The 22991-nt window shown below is 36.3% G+C and overlaps 1 protein-coding gene across 4 annotated transcripts in view; it reads left to right on the top strand.

Moving 5' to 3' along the window:
- The first annotated feature begins 632 nt into the window (after positions 1 to 632).
- Positions 633 to 22991, top strand: part of Als2 (Amyotrophic lateral sclerosis 2) — a 550533-nt gene continuing 528174 nt past the window's right edge. For all 4 annotated transcript variants that reach the window (XM_090415655.1, XM_090415656.1, XM_090415654.1 and 1 more), the window contains exons 1-2: positions 633 to 931; positions 17030 to 18766. In XM_090415655.1, coding sequence (XP_090271781.1) covers positions 912 to 931; positions 17030 to 18766 — 1757 coding nt within the window. In that variant the 5' untranslated portion in view covers positions 633 to 911. The remainder of the gene's footprint in view (positions 932 to 17029; positions 18767 to 22991) is intronic.

The following is a 22991-nucleotide window of genomic DNA, read 5'->3' as shown; positions in this document are numbered from 1 at the left end:
TTTGATGGAGATGATTCGCAGTAAAGGTTCGGTGTAGTGGTTGAGACAGTTGTAGGTGTCCTCCCGCGATGAGTCTTCGGACTTCTTGGAGGTATCAGGAATAATAATAATAATAATAATAACAATAATAAGATGTAACCGTATTCTGCATTCATAGAACCAATTTCTGAGTTATAATATGAAGCCCACTTGGTTGAGGAACAGAACATTGCCGTTGTGGATGAGTTTGTGCAAATAACATCCTTCTAATTTCACTTCCATCTGGCCTTCCTTCCCTTCTAATACCTTCAAATAATACTGATGATACTGGATCTCTGATCCTCGATAACCGCTCATTACGTTACCCTGACTTTTACATTTCTTGATCACTTAATGAGGAAGCATTGAAGATTTCATTAACCAATCAAATAATGCTTTATACATGTGTAAGTAAAACTTAAGAACTAAATAAATAGTTTTTTAACTCTGCGGGATGCTGCAAAGAGTCAGTAATTTGAAATAAATCTCCGAGGTAACTTCCGTTCATCTCACCATATTTTTTTTTGTATTTATGCTCGAAAAAATTTTACACGAGAGGGATTTGACATGGATTACTTGTCATCCTTTAAATGACTGTGTGTTTGTATGGGGATGGGGTTTAAAGTTGTTTGTTTAGCTTGATGTTGTGTATATATGATAAATTATTAAATATTTATTTTAGCGATAATTGCAACTGAATAACAAGTTGTGCTCAAGATATGTGACGTGTAGCAAACTTAAGTATAAAGACGTGAATCTTAAACATAAAGAAGTTTTAATTGAATCATTAATGTGCCTTTTCATACGATATAAAATGAATAAGAAAGTTGCTGATTCCTTTGAATTTCTTGGAATGAAATAACTTTCTCGAGTTGATAACTGTATACCGTATTATGGAACCACTTGAAGGACGGTATGATGATGTTTTTCTTTTTGTTATTTTTTTAAAATCTTGCCATGAATGTTTATTTATATGAATAGTCTCATCCCCACCATTTCCTTCAAACTTGCACACTTTTTCTCTCCTTCACATAATAAAAACTTTTGACCCCCCCCGTGGCAAAATCCGATCCATACTTTCATTACAAATCCTAAATGAAATTAACTTGTTTATATCTCCCAGGATATGCAAATATTGGAATATTTGATAACTGCATTTATTTTTTCAAACAGTTATTCTTTTTTTTATCGAAAATTATACTCGAATGGGAGGAGACTGGATTTTATTTCTTTATTTATTGCGACATTTTTAACTCTAAAAATGATACGGTAGTTAAAGGACATGTTGGTATCTGACTTTAGTACTGAAGCTCAAGGAATTTTTCAATGACAGTAAAACATATGTGACTTTATCATTTTTTTCTTCTTCTTTTTTTTTGCGAATGACAATAAGACACCTCTGCATTAGGTTTTATCGGCCATAAGAACAGGACTGAGGTTAACATTTTATCTCAAGGGTGTTGTGGATATCTGTTTTCTCTTTGTGGGTCAGTGGATATGCCCTATGCAGCTTTAAGAATACTCAAAATTTCAAAAGAAAATGTGTTTTCTTTTGAAAATACATTTTCAAAAGAAATGTTCATTATACACCATGTGTTGTTGCAGATGTATACTGAATCATTCAAACAGTAACTTTTTCCATTTATATATTTCTTCACATGCTCTATTCCTTAAAACATTGATTAATCCCTCTCTCTTTAATGCATTGCTTTTCTGGGAAGGAGGTCTAAATTGTTCTTGCTCTCTACAAGTGGGAGAGCATCCCGTTTTTCAATATTTCTTTTGTGTGGTTGACTTGAGTCACTTTATGGCAAAGAACTTGGTTGACAGAAGAAATGCAAATTCACTTAGCAGTGTACTTGTATGGTATCTGCTATAGTTCAATAATTTTCTGTTGGTAAAATTCACATATTTAAACACAAAAACAGTTATGACAACATTATGAAACTGTGAAGCATGTGCAATGTACAGATCCTGTTATTAGCATATTAGAATACAAAGAATAATGGAAAAACATGAGTAATAATTTTTACAAACAGAATTTTCAGTTAAGTTTTTTGGCCTTTCAGTGAAGTTATAAGATTAAAAAAAAGAGAACAATTAAAAAAAAATTGGAAAGCAATGCATATGCTATAAGTATAGTTTGGTCTAACGTAAAAAAAAAATAATGTAGTGGAATATATACAAATAAGATTATAATAACATAGATTAAAAAATTACATTGGCAAGTAACAAGGTTTCTTCAGAAATTGATAATATTTCAGAGGCAGTTATTTAAATTAGGCTATAGTAGAGTTCACAACTCTGTATTTGATAGAAATTGTTTTAATTACTATTATTATGTACCACTTCAGTCTTTTCTGATGGACCCTGTGTTTGATAAATAAATCAGGTCATATAAGTGACTATACACTGCTTGGAAAGAAGTCGACGGATATCCCCATGGGCAAGGTGCATCGTGTCATGTAATGACTCGCATGTTTGTAGCTGATATAAATTTGGGGAATATGATGTTGCCAAGTCAGTGGAACTGTATCCAGGTGAAATGGCTGTGGGAAGGAAACTGAGAGTTAGAAAGCAGCATTGTGATAAGATGATATGTTACAGGCCTATCTGTTTAGCAAATTGTTGATAAATTTGGCCATCCTAGACCAACAATCAGCGATGCCATACTACTGAAATGGTATCACTGATAACCAAGTGGTCACCGAACATGATCATAAGGTACTATGAAGGATAATATGTAAAAACCGCCACTCATCAGCTGACACATTGAATCTGCACAAAAACATTCAGAACAGAGGCTCACAAATAGGTTTCCATCATAGGACCACATTATTCAAGCTCCACATTACCTAAACCAACATGCAGAGTCATCTTCAGTGGTGCAAAGAGCATGTACAGTGGTCCATGGAAGCTTGGAAAGCTGTGTTATGGAGCAAAGAATCTATTGAGATAGGGCATATGTTTGTACAAATTAATTCTTTGGAAAAGTTTAAAATCATGCAATTTGTCTGAATCTGATAACATCTGCCTGTATATGACTTGGCTAGATGGATATAAATTTCTTTCCTCTTGCATGTAAAGTGCTGGTACTCTACCAGAAGTACGACATGTGAAATTTTTCACACACAAGTGGGTCATCAACCCTCAGTAAATAAGAATATGTAAGATGACTGTGCAGAGCTTAGCAAGCACAACTTCCTTTCTTCTCTTTCTGCATTGACTAGAATGCCAATGCTTATTTTTGGGCTTAACGCCATGTAATTTGTTTTTCAATGCTTCCTGCTATGATGACTGCCATTGAGCAATTAGCTTCGATCACATTAAGTGCTTGTAGTCTATACAGGGTGTTCGGGATAAATTTGACATATTTATAATTAATTATATTTTTCCGTAAGTTACATGTATTAACACACACTTCTCTTCATTTAAAAGTTTGGACCCTTCTTCATTCATATACAAGATGTCAGAAAGGATGGATAGCTGGAACCCACCTGAATCATAGAAGAGAATAACTTGTATCATGATGATTCGTGCCCGCCATCAAAATAAGGATATTACGACTGCTGCCCAATGCTCCCTGAATACAGTAAAAACAATCAGGCATGAACTAGAGACTTGCAATGGTGACTACGAGGATGTAGCAAGAAGAAAGATCCCTAGCAGACGATCTGATTGCGTTCGTACAGCAGAATTCCTCGCAAATCTGCAGGAACAGGTGTTGAAGAACCCTGGCATTGGAATTCGGGCTTTGTTCGTGGAGTTGCTAACTGTAGTCAAGCCCTGGATAACAAGGGTAGCCAATGGTAGGCCGTATGTATGGCAGCAGGATTCGGCCCCTTGCCACACCTCTGGGAAAAGTCAGAAATGGTTGTCTGAAAATTTCTACGACTTCACCAGTCCAAATGTTTGGCCTCCAAACTCCCCAGACCTTAACCCCATGGATTATTTTGTATGGGGTGCAGTTGAAAAAGACACCAATCGCACTTCCAGTAATACAAAAGCCCAGTTAATGGATAAAATTAAAACAGTTTTTGCGGCCCTTCCCAGGGAGACTGTAGCATCAGCTTGTTCGAGGTTCCGAAGCAGAATTGAAGCTGTGATCGATGCTAATGGTGGTTATTTTGAGTAAATCTTGTTGATAGTATTGTAATTAACTCTGCCTGTAATGTTTTTTTGTCAATTCATTAAATTTAATAGATACAAAGAAGATTTTCTTTTTCCTTACGAAACTGTCAAATTTATCCCGAACACCCTGTATATGGTACTGTTAAGGAGCTTGTCAAAAAATTATGAGCTGATCTAGCAGCTGTATCTGCAGTCTCATTTCTCTTAATTCCAACGTGGTTGGGAATCCACCACAACAAAAAATCAAAATTAAGGGTTTTCATTTTGTACAACAGGTGTAACACCTTGCATAGCATTTGATGTGGATTATACATAGTAGAGGAAATAGCATGTAACGAACTCAGTTAGTCTGTATAAATGACACACTTTTAGCAGTTTCTTTTATATGCATAAATGCAAGCTGAATGACATGGAACTCTGCTATATAATATACAATCAGGTGGGATATGGTTGGTGATCATAATGTCAGAAAATACAGCAGATATGCCAACAGAAATCTCTGACCTTGAACCATCAGTATTGATAAGTAAGAGATCAGAGTGGGCTGCTCTGTGTGCATTAAACAACTGCAGGCAGACAGATGGAGCATGAGACACTGTAGTGGACAAAGTGAACGGATGCAAGATGATTGCAAACATGACATGGAAGGATGCTGTTATGTTTGGTGGCAATGTTGTCAACATTGATGCCAACAGCTTACATAGTCTCTTTAACACGCATACCAAAATGATGTGTGAGATATTGAGCTTCCCTAAAAATTACGTGACAAGAAATTATATTCTTGGTTTAATCCTTTATCCAAGTGAAAGTAAACAAAGTTAGCATGTGAAGTAACTTCACGACTGGGCATCTCGAATATAGAGGCTAATGACTTCACATCACTTGCCTTAGTGTTCCATAATGCAAAGCACATATCCTTATGTTCCTTAATTTATAATATGACCAAGTAGAAAAACTTTCAGCATTGAGCTTCTCAATGCAGAGAAAAGAGACTAGTCCATGTAGGTTGATCTGGAAGAAACTTTTTCAGGGCATAAATAAGTGACAGCTGTTTCCATCTAAATGATATAGCTGGTTCATTTGCTTCAACATAAAGACTGAGTGAGCTATGTGCAAAAGACACAAGCAGCTATCTGTATACTCTGATGATGGATAGGATCCAACCATTGCAGGTTATTCTGCTTTGCTAAACCATAGACTTGAGACCAGTGGCACCGGTGAACATTTTAAGTGGGGGTGCTGCTTATACAAAATAAGAAAAATAATCATTTTTTTCCTAATCAGTAACAAATTTATTAATAAGTAAATTTACATATTAAAAACTAGCTTTATTAAAAATATTATTTGAAAAAAAAAAAATCCATAAATAAAATAAGATTTATCGAAAATATAATGTTTAATATATAATAATAATACCAATAATAAAAGTTTCTTATCTCACAGAAATAATGCACGCAAGCATACAATTTATCTGTAGCAACACTGCTCAGTGAACAGTGTTGGATTCACTTGTTATATGCAGTGACAAACGAATATTGGCAAGTCTAGCGGCAACTGACTGAATGTGATAATTCCAACATTGCGTTAGATCGCAGTGCATATGTTTAGTGTAACGATAATTTTCCACGTAATGATAATATTGAGAAAATATAATTCTTTTCATATTTTCAATAGTGACACATAATTCAGCCTTGTATCTATAATAAATAAATATGTTATTTTAACCGAATAAAATAAGATTTACCAAAAATAATTCAACCTCACCACGAACACACAGCAATAATAAAAAGTTTTGTATCTCACAGAAATAATGTGTGCAAGCATACGATTTATCTGTAGTGACACTGCTCAATGAGCAGTGTCGGATTCACTTGTTACATGCAGTGACAAGTGCAAACGAATATCAGCATGTCTAACCACAACTGAACCGAACGTTATAATTCTGACACTGCGTTAGATCGCAGTGCATTTGTTTCATAATCTAAAGCATTAATCGAACAATGCCAATTATTAAGTATTCAATCAGTGTTGAAACATAAGGTGTAACCTTTAACATGTTGCATTGCATTTATATAATGTTGTAAGCATTGTTATTATTTATAAACAAACAAAATTTAATTTTTTCGTTTTTTTTCCCCTTAGGGGTGCTTCAGTGGCGCAGTGCTTAGGTACATGCCACCACTGCTTGAGACCCACAATCCAGCTTAGTACATATAAGTCCATATCAAGATGAAGGAATGAGGATTGATCTGCACCACATTTGGTATGGGAAAGAGCACAAGGAGATTTGATGCTCTTTTGCAATTTTTCTTAGTTGACAAATAAGTGCAAGGAATTTTCTCTCAAAAATGAGAAATGAGTCCGAAGACTTTTGCTTCTGTTGCTACTGGAATAAAAGTTTGTCCCATTCTTAATTCAGACTCTGGATGAAGAGTGCATTTTTTACAGAAGTATACACAGACACTTTTTTCTGCTGAATCCAGCCGGCCTGGTTGGCTGAGTGGTTAGCATATCTGCTCTCCAGCCAGAGGCTGTGGGTTCGAATCCTACTGTGGGCATGGATGTTTTTGATTGTATGTGGAAATACTAGTGGTGGTTGGTGGTAGATGGTGTTGGTGTAGTTGCAGTCAGTTGGTGGATTTGAGTGGTGGAGACTGAGTTGTAGAGTAGGTACCCTCCCTCCCTCGATGAGTCGTTCGACTCCCTGCAGGTGTCAATAATAATTATTCAGAGTCCATAGAGAAACACAATCAATTGCTTGCTGAAGTTGTTTTTCAGTTACCCTCATGTTACAAGTGCAACAGTAAATTGTGAAGTCCTGAATATGTAGAGTATTGCCTATAGTGAGAGGAAGCTGTTCAGTGACTGAGTTGACTTTAATAGCAAAAACTGTTGCACTTAAGACTGCCTCAGGGAACATCCTATTCTTAATGATTGACTATTTAGACTTATGTGCTGGTTTGAATTCATTATGGGTTTAATGGAATAAATACAGCAGATATAAATAATTGTTTCCTGACAATGTCTCAGTGACTGAGACATTGTCAGTGGAAACAATATTCAAATTATAAAAACAGACACCAATTTGCACAAACACTAAGTAGAAAAGATTAGACAAAGCCTAAAATCCTAAGAGGGAGTGCTATAAATAATTAAACATGTTTAATCACTGCTCTTAGGACTTCATGTTTCAGTCTAATCTTTTCCATTTAGTGTTGGTGAAATTTTGTGTGCATATTTTTCATTTTAATATTGTTTCCCTGACAATGTTTCAGTGACTGAGATAAAATATTGGCATGATTAAATATGGTGTTTAATTATCTATATGTGCTGTACTTATTCCATTAAACCCCATAATGAGTTTTTGATTATGGCCAAGATTGCATACTTCCAACTCTATCCCACTCTGGAAAGTTTGCCTGGACAGAAAATGTTAATAAATACAGGAAGGTGTCCTCTGAGATCTAGATTCTAGAGGTCTTTTAATATTCCATATCTCTAGGCTATTGCATAAGCTTTTTTCCTGTCTCAAAGAAAACTGAAACCAGATGTTCTTACTTTCAGGAATGCATCTCTCGTACAAGTTTATAAATGGTTTAAAGATCAACGATGCCTATAAAAGCCACATTGTATTAGGAAAAATATAGCTATTGAGATGGGGGTGGCATGGTGGCTTATTCAAATTGATGATGTGATTTGTGGGAAATGAATGGTGTGCAAACCATTTTTTTTCCTCCTTATGTGTGCCGCATTGCTGATATGTTTCATCATCATTTCAAAACCCATGCTTGTCTTACCTATATAAGACAGATCACAGGTACATGTAATATCTAAACACCTAGATGTTGTAGTGGTTACTATCTTCCAGAGATACAAGGAAGCTGTGGATAAGCTTGTAAGCAACTCTGATATTGCAACTCTTGAATAGGGCAATCAATCTTGGTGGATTGCTGACTTGTAAGATGAATACAGAGTTTTTGTACTGAATCAATGTTAGAATTTTGGTAGAGAGGAGTGTCTTGCTCTTCCGTTGTTCAAATACAAACCAGGATATTAATTAAAACTGAACACAGTACATGTTATATATATATATATATATATATATATATATATACACCACATCCAAATACAGAGCCCTTGACTTACATAGTTAATTTGTTCTGAAGGTTCCATGTAAGCTGAATGGTGCTTAAATATGATGTAATTTTGACAAATATATTCATTTCAAAGGAAAAGTTAAACAGGTTCTGCTTATGAAAAATAAAATTTTGAGAAAATGCCTTATCAGTATATCTTATTGAGTATACGAATGTAAAAGAATATGTAATTGTAAGACAACTAATAGAAACAGTATTAAATTTTCATTGTGTGTGATATATGTAGTATTATATATTGATAGTCTATAATAGCACATATTTACAGTTCGTATAACACCAGCTCTTGTTTTCCTTGTAAGTCAATTTATAGCATCTTGGATTTTCTCTTGTATAAACATATGACTTATTAGCATTCATTGTTGAATAACTTCAATCCAAATTGGCAATAATTTTTCTATTAATATAGCTCTTTCTTAGAAGTGATCATATATTGCATTGCTGAATTTTTTTGCTGTATAATGTAAACTTTATCTCTTATTATTTATTTTATTAAAAGGTCTGATATAGAGGAAATTTTTCAGTACTTCGCTAGTGTGGGCAGAACATGGGGGTCATCCCTAGAAACTGAGTAAGAGTATGATTAGCAAATTTTTCACTTGGAGAGTGGTGAATGAATGGACAGGTTGCAAGAATCCATTGTCAGTGATTTGTCAATCAATGCTTTCAAGAGATTAAGGATGAACTGGTGGAGAAGAGACTGGGGTCTTTTAGTCTATTTTTTTTTAAAATACCTTTTAGACTCACTTTTTTAGAGTATAAATTATGCCTGTTTTTTGAGAGGGATGGCGAAGAGTTGAAAGCATGAAGGTAGCACCCACTGGGAAGGGGGTCAGTAAATATTCATTGAGATACTGCCACCTAGTTGATTAGAACATAAAGAAAAAATCAGTTTATTTTCACTAATTCTAATATGAACTGAATGTGAAATGAATTGAGAGAATGAAGAAAGTTATTTACATTGGATAATCAGGCTTTAGGATGCTTGATAAAGAAACTTTTTTTTCAGATCTCACTCTTAACATAATTGAATTCAACTTTTCCAATAATCACTTCCAAACAATCTTAAAAGACAGTTGACACATGCCTTACATTTCTGGCATGTTCTTTTGATTGTTACTCATTCATAGTTAAAAATTTATGGAGACATACAACACACATGCTTAAATAATTACTTTACTCAATATTAGGAAAGTAATACATTCGACTTTTCGATCTCTGTATTGAGGTCATCCTCAGGAAAATACATATGTATAAGATGCAATCTACATGCCACTGCACTTTATAAAGGTAAAATGAATCTAAGCTGCTTGGAACGATTAGTCTGTCATTTTTATTCAAGTTTGGATTGTGTTTCAGCATTTCACAGGCTTCTTTGAATTTTCTCTCAAACCAGGTTTTGGTGTGGTGTAAGGACTTGGTGCCTTTCCAGTCCATTCTATGGTATGTTTGGAGTGCGTGGTCTGATAGGCCTGTTTTTCCATAATGGAGGCATTTAATGTGTCGTTTGTGTTCGTCTTTTCTGATTAGGATAGTGCGTCCTGTTTCCCCTATGTAACCTACCCTACATTCTTTCCATTCCTGTGGAATCTTCTCTGTTCTGAGACTCTTATTAAACAGCTTGGTCAAAGATAATAGCAAGTTCAGCTGAACACTCTTTTAGCACACGTGCTGATGTCCCATCAGTCCCTATTGTTAATTTTTTTATTCAGTTTATACAACAGCTCTAATACTACCTCGTCCTCATTCACCTGAATTTCTTCATCCAGTGAAGAGGTAGCAGTGAGCTCAATGTTGCGTACACCAGGTTGATAACGTTTAACAAATTGGGCACTCAACATTTGAACAACCTCTTCTGCATCTGTAACCATCAAGCCATCTGCATTTAGAAGAGTTACTCTTTCCTATTCATTCTTTCTTTTACTTCTAGCATATTGATAGAATTCTTGTGGGTTTTCTTTAGCACACAGAGCTAGTTTCTTTTCATACTTAGACTTTGTTTTCTGTGTGACAGTTGAGTCTATTATAGCTTATGCTTATAATTTTCATAATGCACATCATCCTTATGCACATGCTATTCCTTCCACATCATCCTTTTCTTAGGAATCTCTTGCTTAATAAGATCACACATCCATTTGACTCCTACTCTATTTATTCTTCGAACTCTCAGGACACATTCTGATGTTGCATCATTTAAGTATTGTTTAAAATGCTCAGAATGCACTGTCGATATTCTTCCCATCCAGGAACCGATCCCATTCCATGGAACTCAGTATACTCCTCAGTTGGTCATAATTTCCTGTTTTGTAGTACAGCACATAACCTTTTCTGAATGGAACATTCATAAACTTTCCAAGTGAGCACCACGTGATCACTGTAACCAACCGGAGGCAGAATAGTTAAATCATTTAACTGAAATGCGCTCTGATACTATAATCAAATCTAACACTCTTTGACCTCTAGTTTTTTCTGTCACATGCAGCTTGATAAAGTTGTCCCACAACAGCTCAATAAATACATTTTCATTCTTCTCATGAGAATCTACTGCTACCCAATCAATATTTGGATAATTAAAGTCTCCCATTATGATTACTCTTTTCATGCTCATCTTTTCTATTTGGTGTGTATTTCTTCATCACTAGCAACCGATCCGCCAGGTCTGTAACACTTCACTATGTAATTGATCTTGTTAGATTCCACCTCACACCAGATGGCCTCAAACTCACTGCCACATGAAATACTGTTAATAGCAGGACTACAATCATAGGTCTGAACTCAAGTCATCCTATATCATTAGCAGCATGCCTCTTCTTCTCCTATCCTCTCTATCCTTCCTTTACCTATGACACTCGATACTAGTAGGTCTGATTCTGATAGCCAGGTGTCACTAATGCCTACAATCTGAGGTCGAAACATATTGACTGAAGCAACAAACTCCATCCCTTTGTTTCTGATACTCCTAGCATTTGTGTACAGACATAATAATCTATCTGTCTGTTCTTTTGTATTGTCTTGTCTGCAGTCTGCCTGACACGTTTGGACAATTTGCCTTACACACGTAGACATCTTTGCACACATTTGATAGGTCCAAACTGGACGAACATAAACCTGAAACCATTCTCTCCTCATCAACATTTCCACGACAAAGCTCATTTGCATCATTAACACAGTTATATAACACTGTCGCTCCTACTCTCACATTCTCACCATTCCTCCCTTTATAATTTAGTTTTCCTGACTCTCTATGTTAGGTCCCAGTTATTTGTTTTTCTAGACTCCCGATACCAAACACATTCAGGTGTAGGCCAACCCTCTTATACAAATCCAATCTTCCCTCAAACTCACTCCACACATATCCAATAATTTGCATGCATTCCTTCTACACAGCTTACGCATCTAATCGTTAGTCATCATAGCCCTTCTAAATTCATTTTTATCATATCGAGGTAAAATACTGACGATTTTCACTTTCTCACTCTTGACTCTCACCTCTTCCAAACCTTTTCATGTCCTTTCTCATACTGAACGCATTGATTAAGTCATTAGTACCTGCTGCAATTACGATGTCATTTACTTTTCTTTTCTGTTTTTGAATTGCTTCCTTAAAATTCTTAATTTTCGCTCCAGGAAAACTCGGAGTTATAACTCGCTCATCAATAGCATGTTTTATTATAGTCACTATACCAAATAACATCTTTCTTTTTACAAACAATGGCAGCGGCTTTGTCTGTGCATGACTTTAACTTTAGACTTCAGTCGTTTCGTGAAGTGCGAGGTGTGCTATATGTATTCTTTTGATTATATAGATGATTTGTGGACATTTAGGGTGATGGAAGGAGGGTATGTGCAAAGTGTGAGCTAAACGAAGATTTGATAAGTGCTAATATGAATTTGATGACAGAAAGTGTTAGTAGCGAGAATATCGAGGGAAGAATGAGTGCTTGTTCGAAAGAGAAGCATGTGAAAGAAAGGCGAAAATTAAAAAAAAAATCATTGAAAAAAAAAACGAGTGATTTGAAAACCATAATGGATGGTAAAAAGAATGAAAGCGAGGTGAATGTGGTGGAAGGCAATGAAATTGAGAGAACGAAAGAAACTGGAAATAGCATGACAAAAGATTCGAAAGTTGGAAAAATCGAAAGAATGAATGAATCCAGAAATAGTGTGATGCAAGGTTCGAAAGTGGGAAAAATAGAAAGAATGAATTGAAGCGAAAGTTGGACACATGGACCGACAGTACGGAAACTCAAAAGGATGAATGAGAGTGTGAAGCGGAAGTCAAGAGTTCGAAAATTAGAAAGATTGAATGATAGAGAGAATATGACACGAGAATCAAATTGAGTTGGATGAGGCAAGAGATGAAATGGATGCAGATTGAAATTAAGAAAATTCAGGTGAAAATGATTAGATCAAATCAAGTAGGTACGAAAGAGTTAACAAAAGATGAGTGAGTGGCATTGTATGGCGACTCCATTATTAAAGATGTGCTGGATGAGAGGATGCACAAGGTATGTTTTCCAGGCAGTAAAATGAGTGGAGTGATTGAGGCATTGGATATGAGAATGGAGCAAGCAAAGGAGTTGATGGTTTTAATAGGTACGAATGACTTGACAGAGGACAAAGAACATTTCAGAATGGATATCAGGAAGTTGCTTAGATGGATAAAAGAGAATAGTGTGACAGGAAGGGTAGTAAGCATGTTGTATGGCTACTGTGGTGAGATGAGGCGGAAAGCAAGGATTATGAATGATATGTTGGTTGAAATGTGTGAGGAGAGGGGAGTACAATTTGTTAATGTGTGGAATGAGTTTGAAGGATGACGCAAACTGTATGGGAGTGATGGACTGCATTTCAGTGGTTATGGTGTGAGTCACTCGGAGAGACTGCTGCTGGAAGGTAGACAAGTAATAATGAGTACAGAGAATGAATCAGATCAAGAGGGAAGTGATCTGGAAGAGCAGGAGAGATTGAAGAGGTAGTTATGAATGAGGAAGTGAGTGGCATGAGTATGGAAAATGAGAGAATGGGCGTGCAAGATGAACAGGGAAACGGGGAGGCTCAGGGTGGGCAGGGGTACACTACACAGCTTGAGGAAGGTTTATGCTCCAAGAGGATGTGAGCTTTCCTGTCTACACATGTTCTAAGAGCATGTGTAGACAGGAAAGGAATGGGATGACCTGGGATCAAGAGGAAACAGTTGGAATTGAAGAGGGTTCTAAAATGAATAAGCAGAAAGGGAAATGGCCCCAGTCGAGTATGGAGAGATCATATCGAATAAGTGCTATCAGTGGAACTAGCTGTAGATCCAGTAATGAGCTATTGTGTTTGTATATAAATGCCAGAAGTGTAAGAAACAAGGCAGATGAAATGGTTGCACTGAGTGTGTTCACCCAAAAATTGTTGGAATAAGTTAGACATGATTAGATGAAGATGACATCCTGACAGGAATAGAGAGGGAAGGGTATGATGTGTTTCATGAGAATAAAAGTGTATAAAAGGAAGGGGAGTGCTATTGATGATAGAGAAAGAGTTATGTCCATACAAAGTAGAGATGCAAGAGGGAAATAGTACCAGTGGTTTTGAGGCAGTATGATTTGAGATAGAGGTGAATGGAATGAAATACTTGGTTGGATGTTGTTATAGACCAGGAAATGTGGATGAAATGTAGAATCAAATTAGCCAATCAAATAAGAAAAGAGTGATCATTATGGGCAATTTTAATTATGGCAATATAGACTGGAATGATGAGATAGCAACTAGAAGTAAAGAAAATGAGTTTCTCGAGTTTTTGAGGGATAACTACCTCAGACAGTATGTAACAGAGGGCACACGAGGATTGAGGGTCTTGGATTTGGGCATCTCATCAGAGGATGTAATTATAAATGAAGTGTCAAATCACCCACCAATTGGTGAGAGTGACCATGAGGTGATTACCTGGGTGGTTGCCAGCAGTGTGGACCTCTGTAAGAAATGGGGATATATGGAACTGCAAGGGGGGGGATTATGAAGAGCTCAGGATACAGCTTGCAGGTGTAGCATGGAATGAGGAGTTAGCTGGAAAAGAGATCAATGCAGCTTGGGGAATTTTCAAAAACTATCTAGTAGATGCAATGTCTAAATATGACCCATTCCATGGGTCAGATGGTTAAATAAGGTAGGTGTGAAATTGATGAATGAAGATATTAAACATGCGATACAGAGAAAAAAGGCATTATGGAGGCAGCATAAGAGAAATGGAAATAACCAATTCCATGAGGACTACAAAGACTAGGCAAGGCATGCGACTTGGTTGGTGAGGGTAGCTAAAGAGAGGTATGACCATCAATTAACTAATGAAGCCAAAAAGAATCCTAAGGAGTTCTTTCGATATGTAGCCAGCAAAAGAAAGAATGATTATAGAAGGATGACGATTGGAAAAATGGTATAAAGACAGCTGTTGCAGAAGGTGTGGTGGAGATACTTAATGAGCAGTTCATAAAGGTCTTGTGAATGTGACTTGATGGAGAGATTAAGAGCAGTTGATGATGGGGAAGAGAGACTGACTGTAAGTGAGCAAGAGGTGTATGAGGAGTTGAGCAAACTAGATGTAAATAAGGCTGTGGGACTTGATAATATATCACTGCATATTCTGAAGGAATGTGCCAGGGAGTTGACGCTGACCTTGACATTTTTTTTTTTTTTTTTTTAAAATACCAGTCTTGCACTAGGTCAAGTTCCTAAGGAGGGCAAGATTGTGCCACTTCATAAAAGAAGTGATAGAACTCAAGCATCAAACTATAGGCCTATCTGTGTGTCAGGTGTTGTTGTTGATGGTCATACCTCTCTTTAGCTATCCTCACCAACCAAGTCACATGCCTTGCCTAGTCTTTGTAGTCCTCATGGAATTGGTTATTTCCATTTCTCTTATGCTGCCTCCATAATATCTTTTTTAAGTTGTTGGAGAAGCTTGTGAGAACTAGCATCCAGAGTTGGGTTAACAACAGTGGTATTATCTTTGATGGACAGCATGGATTTGCTAAAGGGAGATTATGTTTTAGTAATCTACTTACTACAATAAGATGACTGCTTCCATGGACAGAGGAGAAGGATACACAGTAATATACTTAGATTTCGCAAAGGCGAATTTTGATTGATTACCGCATGATGAGTTAATAGTCAAACTAGAGTGGGTGGGGTTGGATATTAGATTGATGCATTGGATTGGAGACTGGCTATCTGATAGGTATCAGCAAGTTGTGTATTAGGGAGCGATATCCAGGAAAAGGAAAGTTACTAGTGGTGTGCCTCAGGGGTCTGGTTTGCTGATTAACTTGTATGTTAATGATATTGGAGAAGATTTGGATGGAGATATTCAGTTGTTTGCAGATGATGCAAAGTTGGGACGAATCATGAACAGTAGAGAAGATGTTCTGGCTTTACAAGAAGACTTGAATAAATTGAGTGATTGTGCACGGGAATGGGGATGCGAGTTCAGTATTGCAAAATGTAATTTTTAAAATTTGGAAAACAAAAATGGAATGCAGAATTTATGCTTTGTGAGGATATATTGTCGGAGGTGGAGGAAATAAGAAATCTGGGGGTGATAGTAGATAAGGATCCAAAATTTAGGGGACACATAGCCAAAATTGTGAAGACAACACAAAGGCTTCTGGGAATGATTCGGATGACACTGACTTGTAGAAGTAGGGAGATTCTTGTTCCATTGTATAAGGCTTTGATTAGGCCACACATGGACTATGTCCCCAGATTTGGTCACCTGATTTTCAGAAGAACGAAGAGATGTTGGAAAGGGTCCAGAGGCGACTGACTAAAGGTAGTTCTAACCTCAGGAATGTCAAGTATGAGGAAAGATTGAGAAGATGCAACTTGCAGAGTCTGGTGGACAGGAGGAAGAAGAGGGGAGATATGATAGAGACCTACAAGTTAGTAAGGGGTTGTTATAGGATCAATGCTGGAGAGGTTCTACAGAAAATAGTGGGAGATCTGGGGAGAACCAGAGGTCATCCCTGGAAACTGTATAAAGAGGGTGTGAGTAGGGTAGTGAGAAGCAGTTTTTTTTCATGCAGAGTTGTGAATGACTGGAATGCCTTGCCTGAGAATGGTGTCTGCAGAGAATTTGAGTGTGTTTAAAGCACGGTATGATAAGCTGTGTGTATGATAAAAGGACCTCCTAGATGAGTCTCTGACTCCATTGGGGTCTTGAGTAATAATAATAATAATAATAGACAAATCATTCTGAAAATATGCATATATGACTAATTTCTCTATCAAAGCATTAAAGGGAAATTATATTTTTCATTTCTTTTTTTAAGGGATATCTATGTAGTAGTAGCCTTTTGTTGACTTCCATAATGCTACATACATGCACTGTTCTTGTTTTGATGGTGGTTTCCAATTAGAGGAACTTTTCCTAAGCCTATTTCATTTGATTTCCAAATTAGTTGATTATTTCCTGCAGACAAGTAGGGTTTTTCCTTCCAGAAATTAGTTTTTAGCAAATAACTCAAAAATATTAACCATTTAATTTGTCTTGTTTCATATACCAGTTAAGGTTAAACGTATATATGGTACCATTAGTCTGGCAGATTTTTTTTCCACCCATGAATTGTATTAGAGAATGTGTGCATGCATGCACACACACACACACACACACACACACACTCTCTCTCTCTCTCTCTCTCATATAAATTTACTGTTAAATGCTAAAGTATTTCTTCCTTTTTCAGGAATTCTGAAGAACATGCAAACAGTTCTATTGGTCATTTGTGGACTTGCTGTGTTCCCGATTCTCTAGTGACAATCAGTGGCCATGATGTCTCTAGTTTAGCATTTGGCAAAGATCATTGTTTATTTCTCACAAAAGATGGAAATTTATATAGTTTTGGAAAAGGTGAAAGTGGACAGCTTGGCTTAGGAGATGCAGAAGATCACTTAAAGGAACCTTGTCAAATTAAAGAACTTCCTAAAAAAGTTGTTTCTATTTCCTGTGGAGCAAGACATAATGCAGCAGTGTGTGATGATGGTGATATTTATATGTGGGGAGATAATTCCTATAAACAGTGTGGTATATCTGGTAAGGACAAGCTTCTTTTGCCTACTCATGTGAAGTTAGCTGAATCGAAAACAAAATGCTGTGTGTGTAGTGCAGTAATTTCAAAGAAAGCTCATATAACTCAAGTTGCTTGTGGAGAAGCACACACATTGGCAATAACTAGTAACTATGAATTGTGGGTTTGGGGAACAGGCATACAGTTAGGGTTGAAAAATATTAATGATACTCTTCCAGTACCGCATAGCTTTTTTTATGACCAAAAAGTACTTTCTGTTGCATGTGGTCTTGTCCATAGTTTAGTTGTAGTAGAAACACCAAAGAATACTTGTAATGAAGAATCAGCCATGAACTCTGTTTTGTGTTCAGAATGTAAATCAAAGGATTCATTAAACAGTAATGGTGTTATTACAAACGGTCATATTTGTCCCTTAGGGCTCCCACTTGAAAAATCTAATGATTCTAGACCTAATAGTGCTCTGCTGAGTGATAAAGATCCACTGTTTGTCTCTCATACTGAGGGAAAAATATGTTCAAATGTACAATCTAAGGATGAAATTATCACCTGCGATGAATCATTAGTTCTAAGTGATGCAGCTACTGAAGTTACTATGGAACAGGCTGCTGTTGGAAATCTAACAGGCTTTAATGGTAATATTGAATCTGATAATGAAAATGTAAGTGAACTTCCAAATGACACGTGTGAGAAGAAGAATATTATGAGGTTGGAAGATGGAACAGAGGTTGAAATGCGTGACAAATCTCCTGAAAAGACTCATTTGTCTAATGTTAAGAGTGATAGTTCTGTAAGATCAGAAACTTTTCTGGATGGTGCACATTCGAAACGCTCAGGTTCAATTATTGACCATCAGTCAGCTAGAGAATTTTTAAATCGTCACTTTTCTTTAACATCTGGTTCTTCTAATTGCTCTTTTTCTCCGTCACAGATTTCCGAAAGTAATTGTGATGTACAGAAAGACCAAAATGATCCTAAAATACCATTTATGAAAAGTTTTGTTTCCAAAATGAGAACTACAATGACAAGAATTCCTTCTTTTGCATATAGATTGAGTGAGTCCTCGAATGAAGAATCTTGCAGTAGCCAAGAATCTTTTGAAGTGATTGAAGATGATAATAAATACCTGCAAGTTTCTGAATGTATGCCTTTAAGACGGACAGGTTCTATCCGGTCCTTAATAGAAGTGCGACGATCCCAGCGTCTTAAGGATAATGAACGAAAAGGTAGTCTTGAATCACTTATGCCCAAATTATGCCAGAAGAGGAAAAACCAGACAGAAAAGTCTCTGCACAGTCAACGAAAAGAAGAAAATGGTCAAGCATGCTTACAGACACAAGTTTGGTCATGGGGAAAGGGAGATGGTGGAGTTCTTGGTCATGGAGATGAGTCGGACAGGTGAGTTATAAAAAATAAGAATGATCCTAAGAAAGCTTTATCTTGAAAATTCTAAGAAGTTTAGTAAAAGTGGAAGAAAAAATATCAACAAGAGCAATGTATAATTTAAACATTATAGTATAACAGTTTGGAATGCAAATATCTATAGATAAAACTAAAAACAGTGGCATTTTGTAGACAAACTCTTAAAAGTAAAATAGTTATTAATAATAAAAATAATAGAACAGAAAAATACTTTTAATTATATTGGATGTGAAATATAATATGAAGGAGAAAGACATCAAATTAAAAACTTCAAAATGTTTACAGATTATAGGTCTGATAAACAGAACTCCCAATTCGAATCGTGTACAAAAAGAAACTTGCTTAAAAATATACAATACTTTAGTATGGCAGCAAAATTTGGACAATAAGTAAACAAGATTAACAAAAAGGAAAAACAGGTGAAATGATTCATGAGAAACACAAAATAGACATCATTAGGCAAAAACCATTATTACATCATGCTAAAAATATAATCAGTACAAGAAAAATTAAACAAAATAGGATAAAACATGTAAACTGAATGACCAACACCTTATATTCTAAACAATTAATAACATATAAACTAATTGGGAAGAGAAGGCGGAGTAGACCTCAAAAAGAGGATCTTAGATCAAAAATGAGATGGGGAAACAAATCATAATGTCTTTATCTGCATTTAGCATCATGATTAGTTTTCTTTCAAACATTAATGGGGAGAAAGGGTGGTCACCATTAGAATGGTATGTTATCAGAAACTATTCCATGTTGAAAATTTTATTTTCACTTGGTGCTTAAGGGTCAAAGCTGTATAACTGAGAGGAGACCTCCACATAGCCTTTAAAGGAATGCGGAGAACCGACCAGGGCTTCTGACCTAATGTCCAATCCTCACCTTCTCGTGGTGCACCCTGTTGGGTATCTACTTTGATACTGAACGAACGAGGATGGGCTGGCAATTTGGGATTTAGCCGACCAAATTGTATTCTTATTGGTTAAACCAAAATAAAAAATGATGGTACAACATGACAAAATTTCATGCCGACTGAGGCGTCGCCCGGTTAAACAAGGCCCCCGTTGTTTTCGCCAGGGAACCAGGGCGAACAGCGAAAAGTCAACTACTGCAACAAATCTGAAAACAAACCCCAACTCAACATCACCAGAGTTAAAGATCGGTACTATCAACGTAAGAAGCCTGAATGGCAAAGAAATGGAGCTAGCTGAGGAATTAGATAAGTACCAGATCGACATAATAGGGGTGACTGAAACAAAAAAGACCAAAACTGGTGAGATCTTTCCGAGCAATAAATACAAAATGTTATATTCAGGCAATGAAAATCAAGGAAAAGAAGTTGTAGCCATAGTATTCAACACAAAATACGAGGCTAATCTTCTTGAATGGCAGTCAGTCTCAAGTAGAGTAATGTGGGCAAATATGAGAATGGGGAACTGGACAATGAGACTTATTTGTGCCTATGGTCCCACAGAAGGTTCTACTAAGGTAGAAGTGAAGGAATTTTTTGACGCTCTAGAAAAAGCAACTGCCACAATGAAAAAGGAAAAGTTGGTCCTTGTTGGGGATCTAAATAGCAGAGTAGGAAATGATTGTGAGACATACAAAAATATTTTGGGAAAATTTGGAGAAAAGAGCAAAGCTAATAATAATGGCAAATATCTGTTGGATTTCTGCTCAGGACATGGACTGGTTATTACTAACACCATGTTCCAACATAAAAATGCGCACAAATTCACATGGAGAGAAGAGGCTAGGAATAAGAAAAGTCTCATTGACTATGTTATTGTTGATAGTGATGTTTTCTCCCTGGTGCAAGACACCAGAGTGTACAGAGGATTTGAAATTGGAAGTGATCACTATTTACTCTTGAGCAGAATAAAATTGAATTTCATATTGAAAAGAATAACATGTAAGAAAGTTTTAAAGCGAATAAAAGTTGAGCAGCTCTCAGATGTGAACTGTAGACTAAAATACAGAAAGATTATTGAAAAGAAAATGAAAGAGTTAGAGAACAGGAATCAAACCTTGGAGATTCAGTGGCAAACTCTGAAGAAAACATTGATTGATTCTGCCAGAGAGGCATGTGGCGAGGTTGTGTGCCAGGATAAAAAAATCAGAACTCCCTGGTGGACACAGGAAGTTAAAGAGGCAGTGAAGAAAAAGAAGAAAGCATATCAAAAGTTCCTGGCAAATAAGTCAGCTTTTACTCTTACAGAATACAGAGACAAATGTAAGAAAGCTAAACAGTGTGTAAAACTAGCTAAACAAAAGTCATGGGAGGACTTTGGCAAGAATATAGAAAATAAATATCAAGAAGGTGGCAAAATATTCTGGAGGTTGTTGAAGAAGCTTAGGAATGGAGGAAAGAGTGCTGTAAAAGGAGTTAGAGATGATAAAGGTGACATGAAAACAGGAGAAAAAGATATCCTTGAAGTATGGAGTAATTACTTTGAAAAACTGCAAAATGAAACAAGCAGTGATGACAGCACAGTGATAAAAAAACACTGACCAGGCATGCAGTCAGGAATACATATCCATACTTGAGTAGAAAAAGCCATCAAAGGCTTGAAATGTGGAAAGGCAGCAGGAGTAGATGATATTCGACCAGAAATGCTGAAGTATGGTGGTATGAAAGTCTTACAATGGCTGTACTGCATAGTTCAGAAAGCCTGGACAGAGGGACGAATTCCCGATGATTGGAATAGAGCTCTCATAGTACCCATATATAAAAAGGGAAATAAAACTGAATGTGAGAATTACAGAGGTATTTCCCTACTGAGTGTTCCTGGCAAGATCTACGCAAGTATACTTGAGAAACAGTTGAGAAGAATTGTGGAAGAAAAGCTTGGTGAAGAACAAGCTGGATTCAGGCCAAATAGAGGCTGTCAGGATCAGATCTTCACTTTACGAAAAATAGTCGAGAAAGCATGGGAATATAACAAAGATCTGTATTTAAGTTTTGTCGATTTGGAAAAGGCATATGACAAGGTGCCTAGAGAGAAGCTATTCAATACGCTGCAGTTAAATGGTGTCAATGTGGCATTATATCAAGCAATACTTAGTCTTTATTTGAGTTGTAAGTCAGCAGTTAGAATTGAAGGAAGTACAGGAAGATGGTTTAATGTTAAATCTGGTGTGAGACAAGGATATACATTATCCCCTCTGTTATTCATTATCTATATGGATCACATTATGAAGGAAAGTGGTAATAAACCTGATATCAAAATTGGAGATGTTAATGTCAGCTCTTTGGTTTATGCAGATGATGTTATACTTCTAAATAAATCCGCTACAAGTCTGCAAGATTCTCTCACTAAATTGAATAGCTGTTGTAATAGATATGGTATGAAGGTCAGCAATAATAAGACAGACAATGAAAATAGGCAGAATCATTGAAAATGTCAACTGTGTTGTGAATGGAGAACCTGTGGAACAAGTAAAACATTTCAGCTACTTAGGCACAATTTTTACCGAAGATGGTAAATTAAATATAGAAATAGACAACAGAATCAGCAAAGTTGGTATGGTTGGAAGTCAATTGAATAAATTCATATGGAATAAGAGAGAAATTAGTTGGAACACTAAATTAGCTGTATACAAGACAGTGTTCAAACCAGTTTTAACTTATGGATCCAAGAGCTGGGTCAGAAGTAAAACACTTGACCAAAGACTAGAGACCACAGATATGAGAGTCCTGAGAAAGATTATAGGTGTGAACAGATGGCATCAATGGCAATATCATATTAAAAATGAGGATATTAGGAAAGAACTTGACATTGTCAGCATCCAGGAATGCATTAGCTGAGCTAATCTCAGGTGGTATGGTCACTTAAATAGAATGGGAGAGGAAAGATTAGCAAAACAAGTGTTTTCTGCCAGGTTGGCAGGAAAACGACCCAGAGGAAGACCAAGATATAGGTGGATTGATACGGTACAAAGTGCCTTAGACGATAGAAATATAAGATCTGATAATGTTGGAGTCTTGACAAGTAACAGACTGATTTGGAGGAAAATTGTAGATAGGAAGTTAGTAATGATGTAATTTTTTCATGTACTGTCATATCCTGTACACCCCTTGAGGGTACATGGGGGGAATTTGATGATGATGATGATGGCATAAAAAAGAATAATTTTTATCTTTTACTTTAATTTGCAGCTCTTTTAAAACAAATGATGTAAAAAAAAAAGC

Source organism: Typopeltis vanoorti, chromosome 3, assembly GCF_054136105.1.
Source record: "Typopeltis vanoorti isolate ZY-2024b chromosome 3, IOZ_Tvanoo_1.0, whole genome shotgun sequence".
Classification (NCBI taxonomy): Eukaryota; Metazoa; Arthropoda; class Arachnida; order Uropygi; family Thelyphonidae; genus Typopeltis; species Typopeltis vanoorti.
The sequence above is the reverse complement of the archived record's forward strand: the minus strand, read 5'-3'. Positions and strand labels throughout refer to the sequence as shown.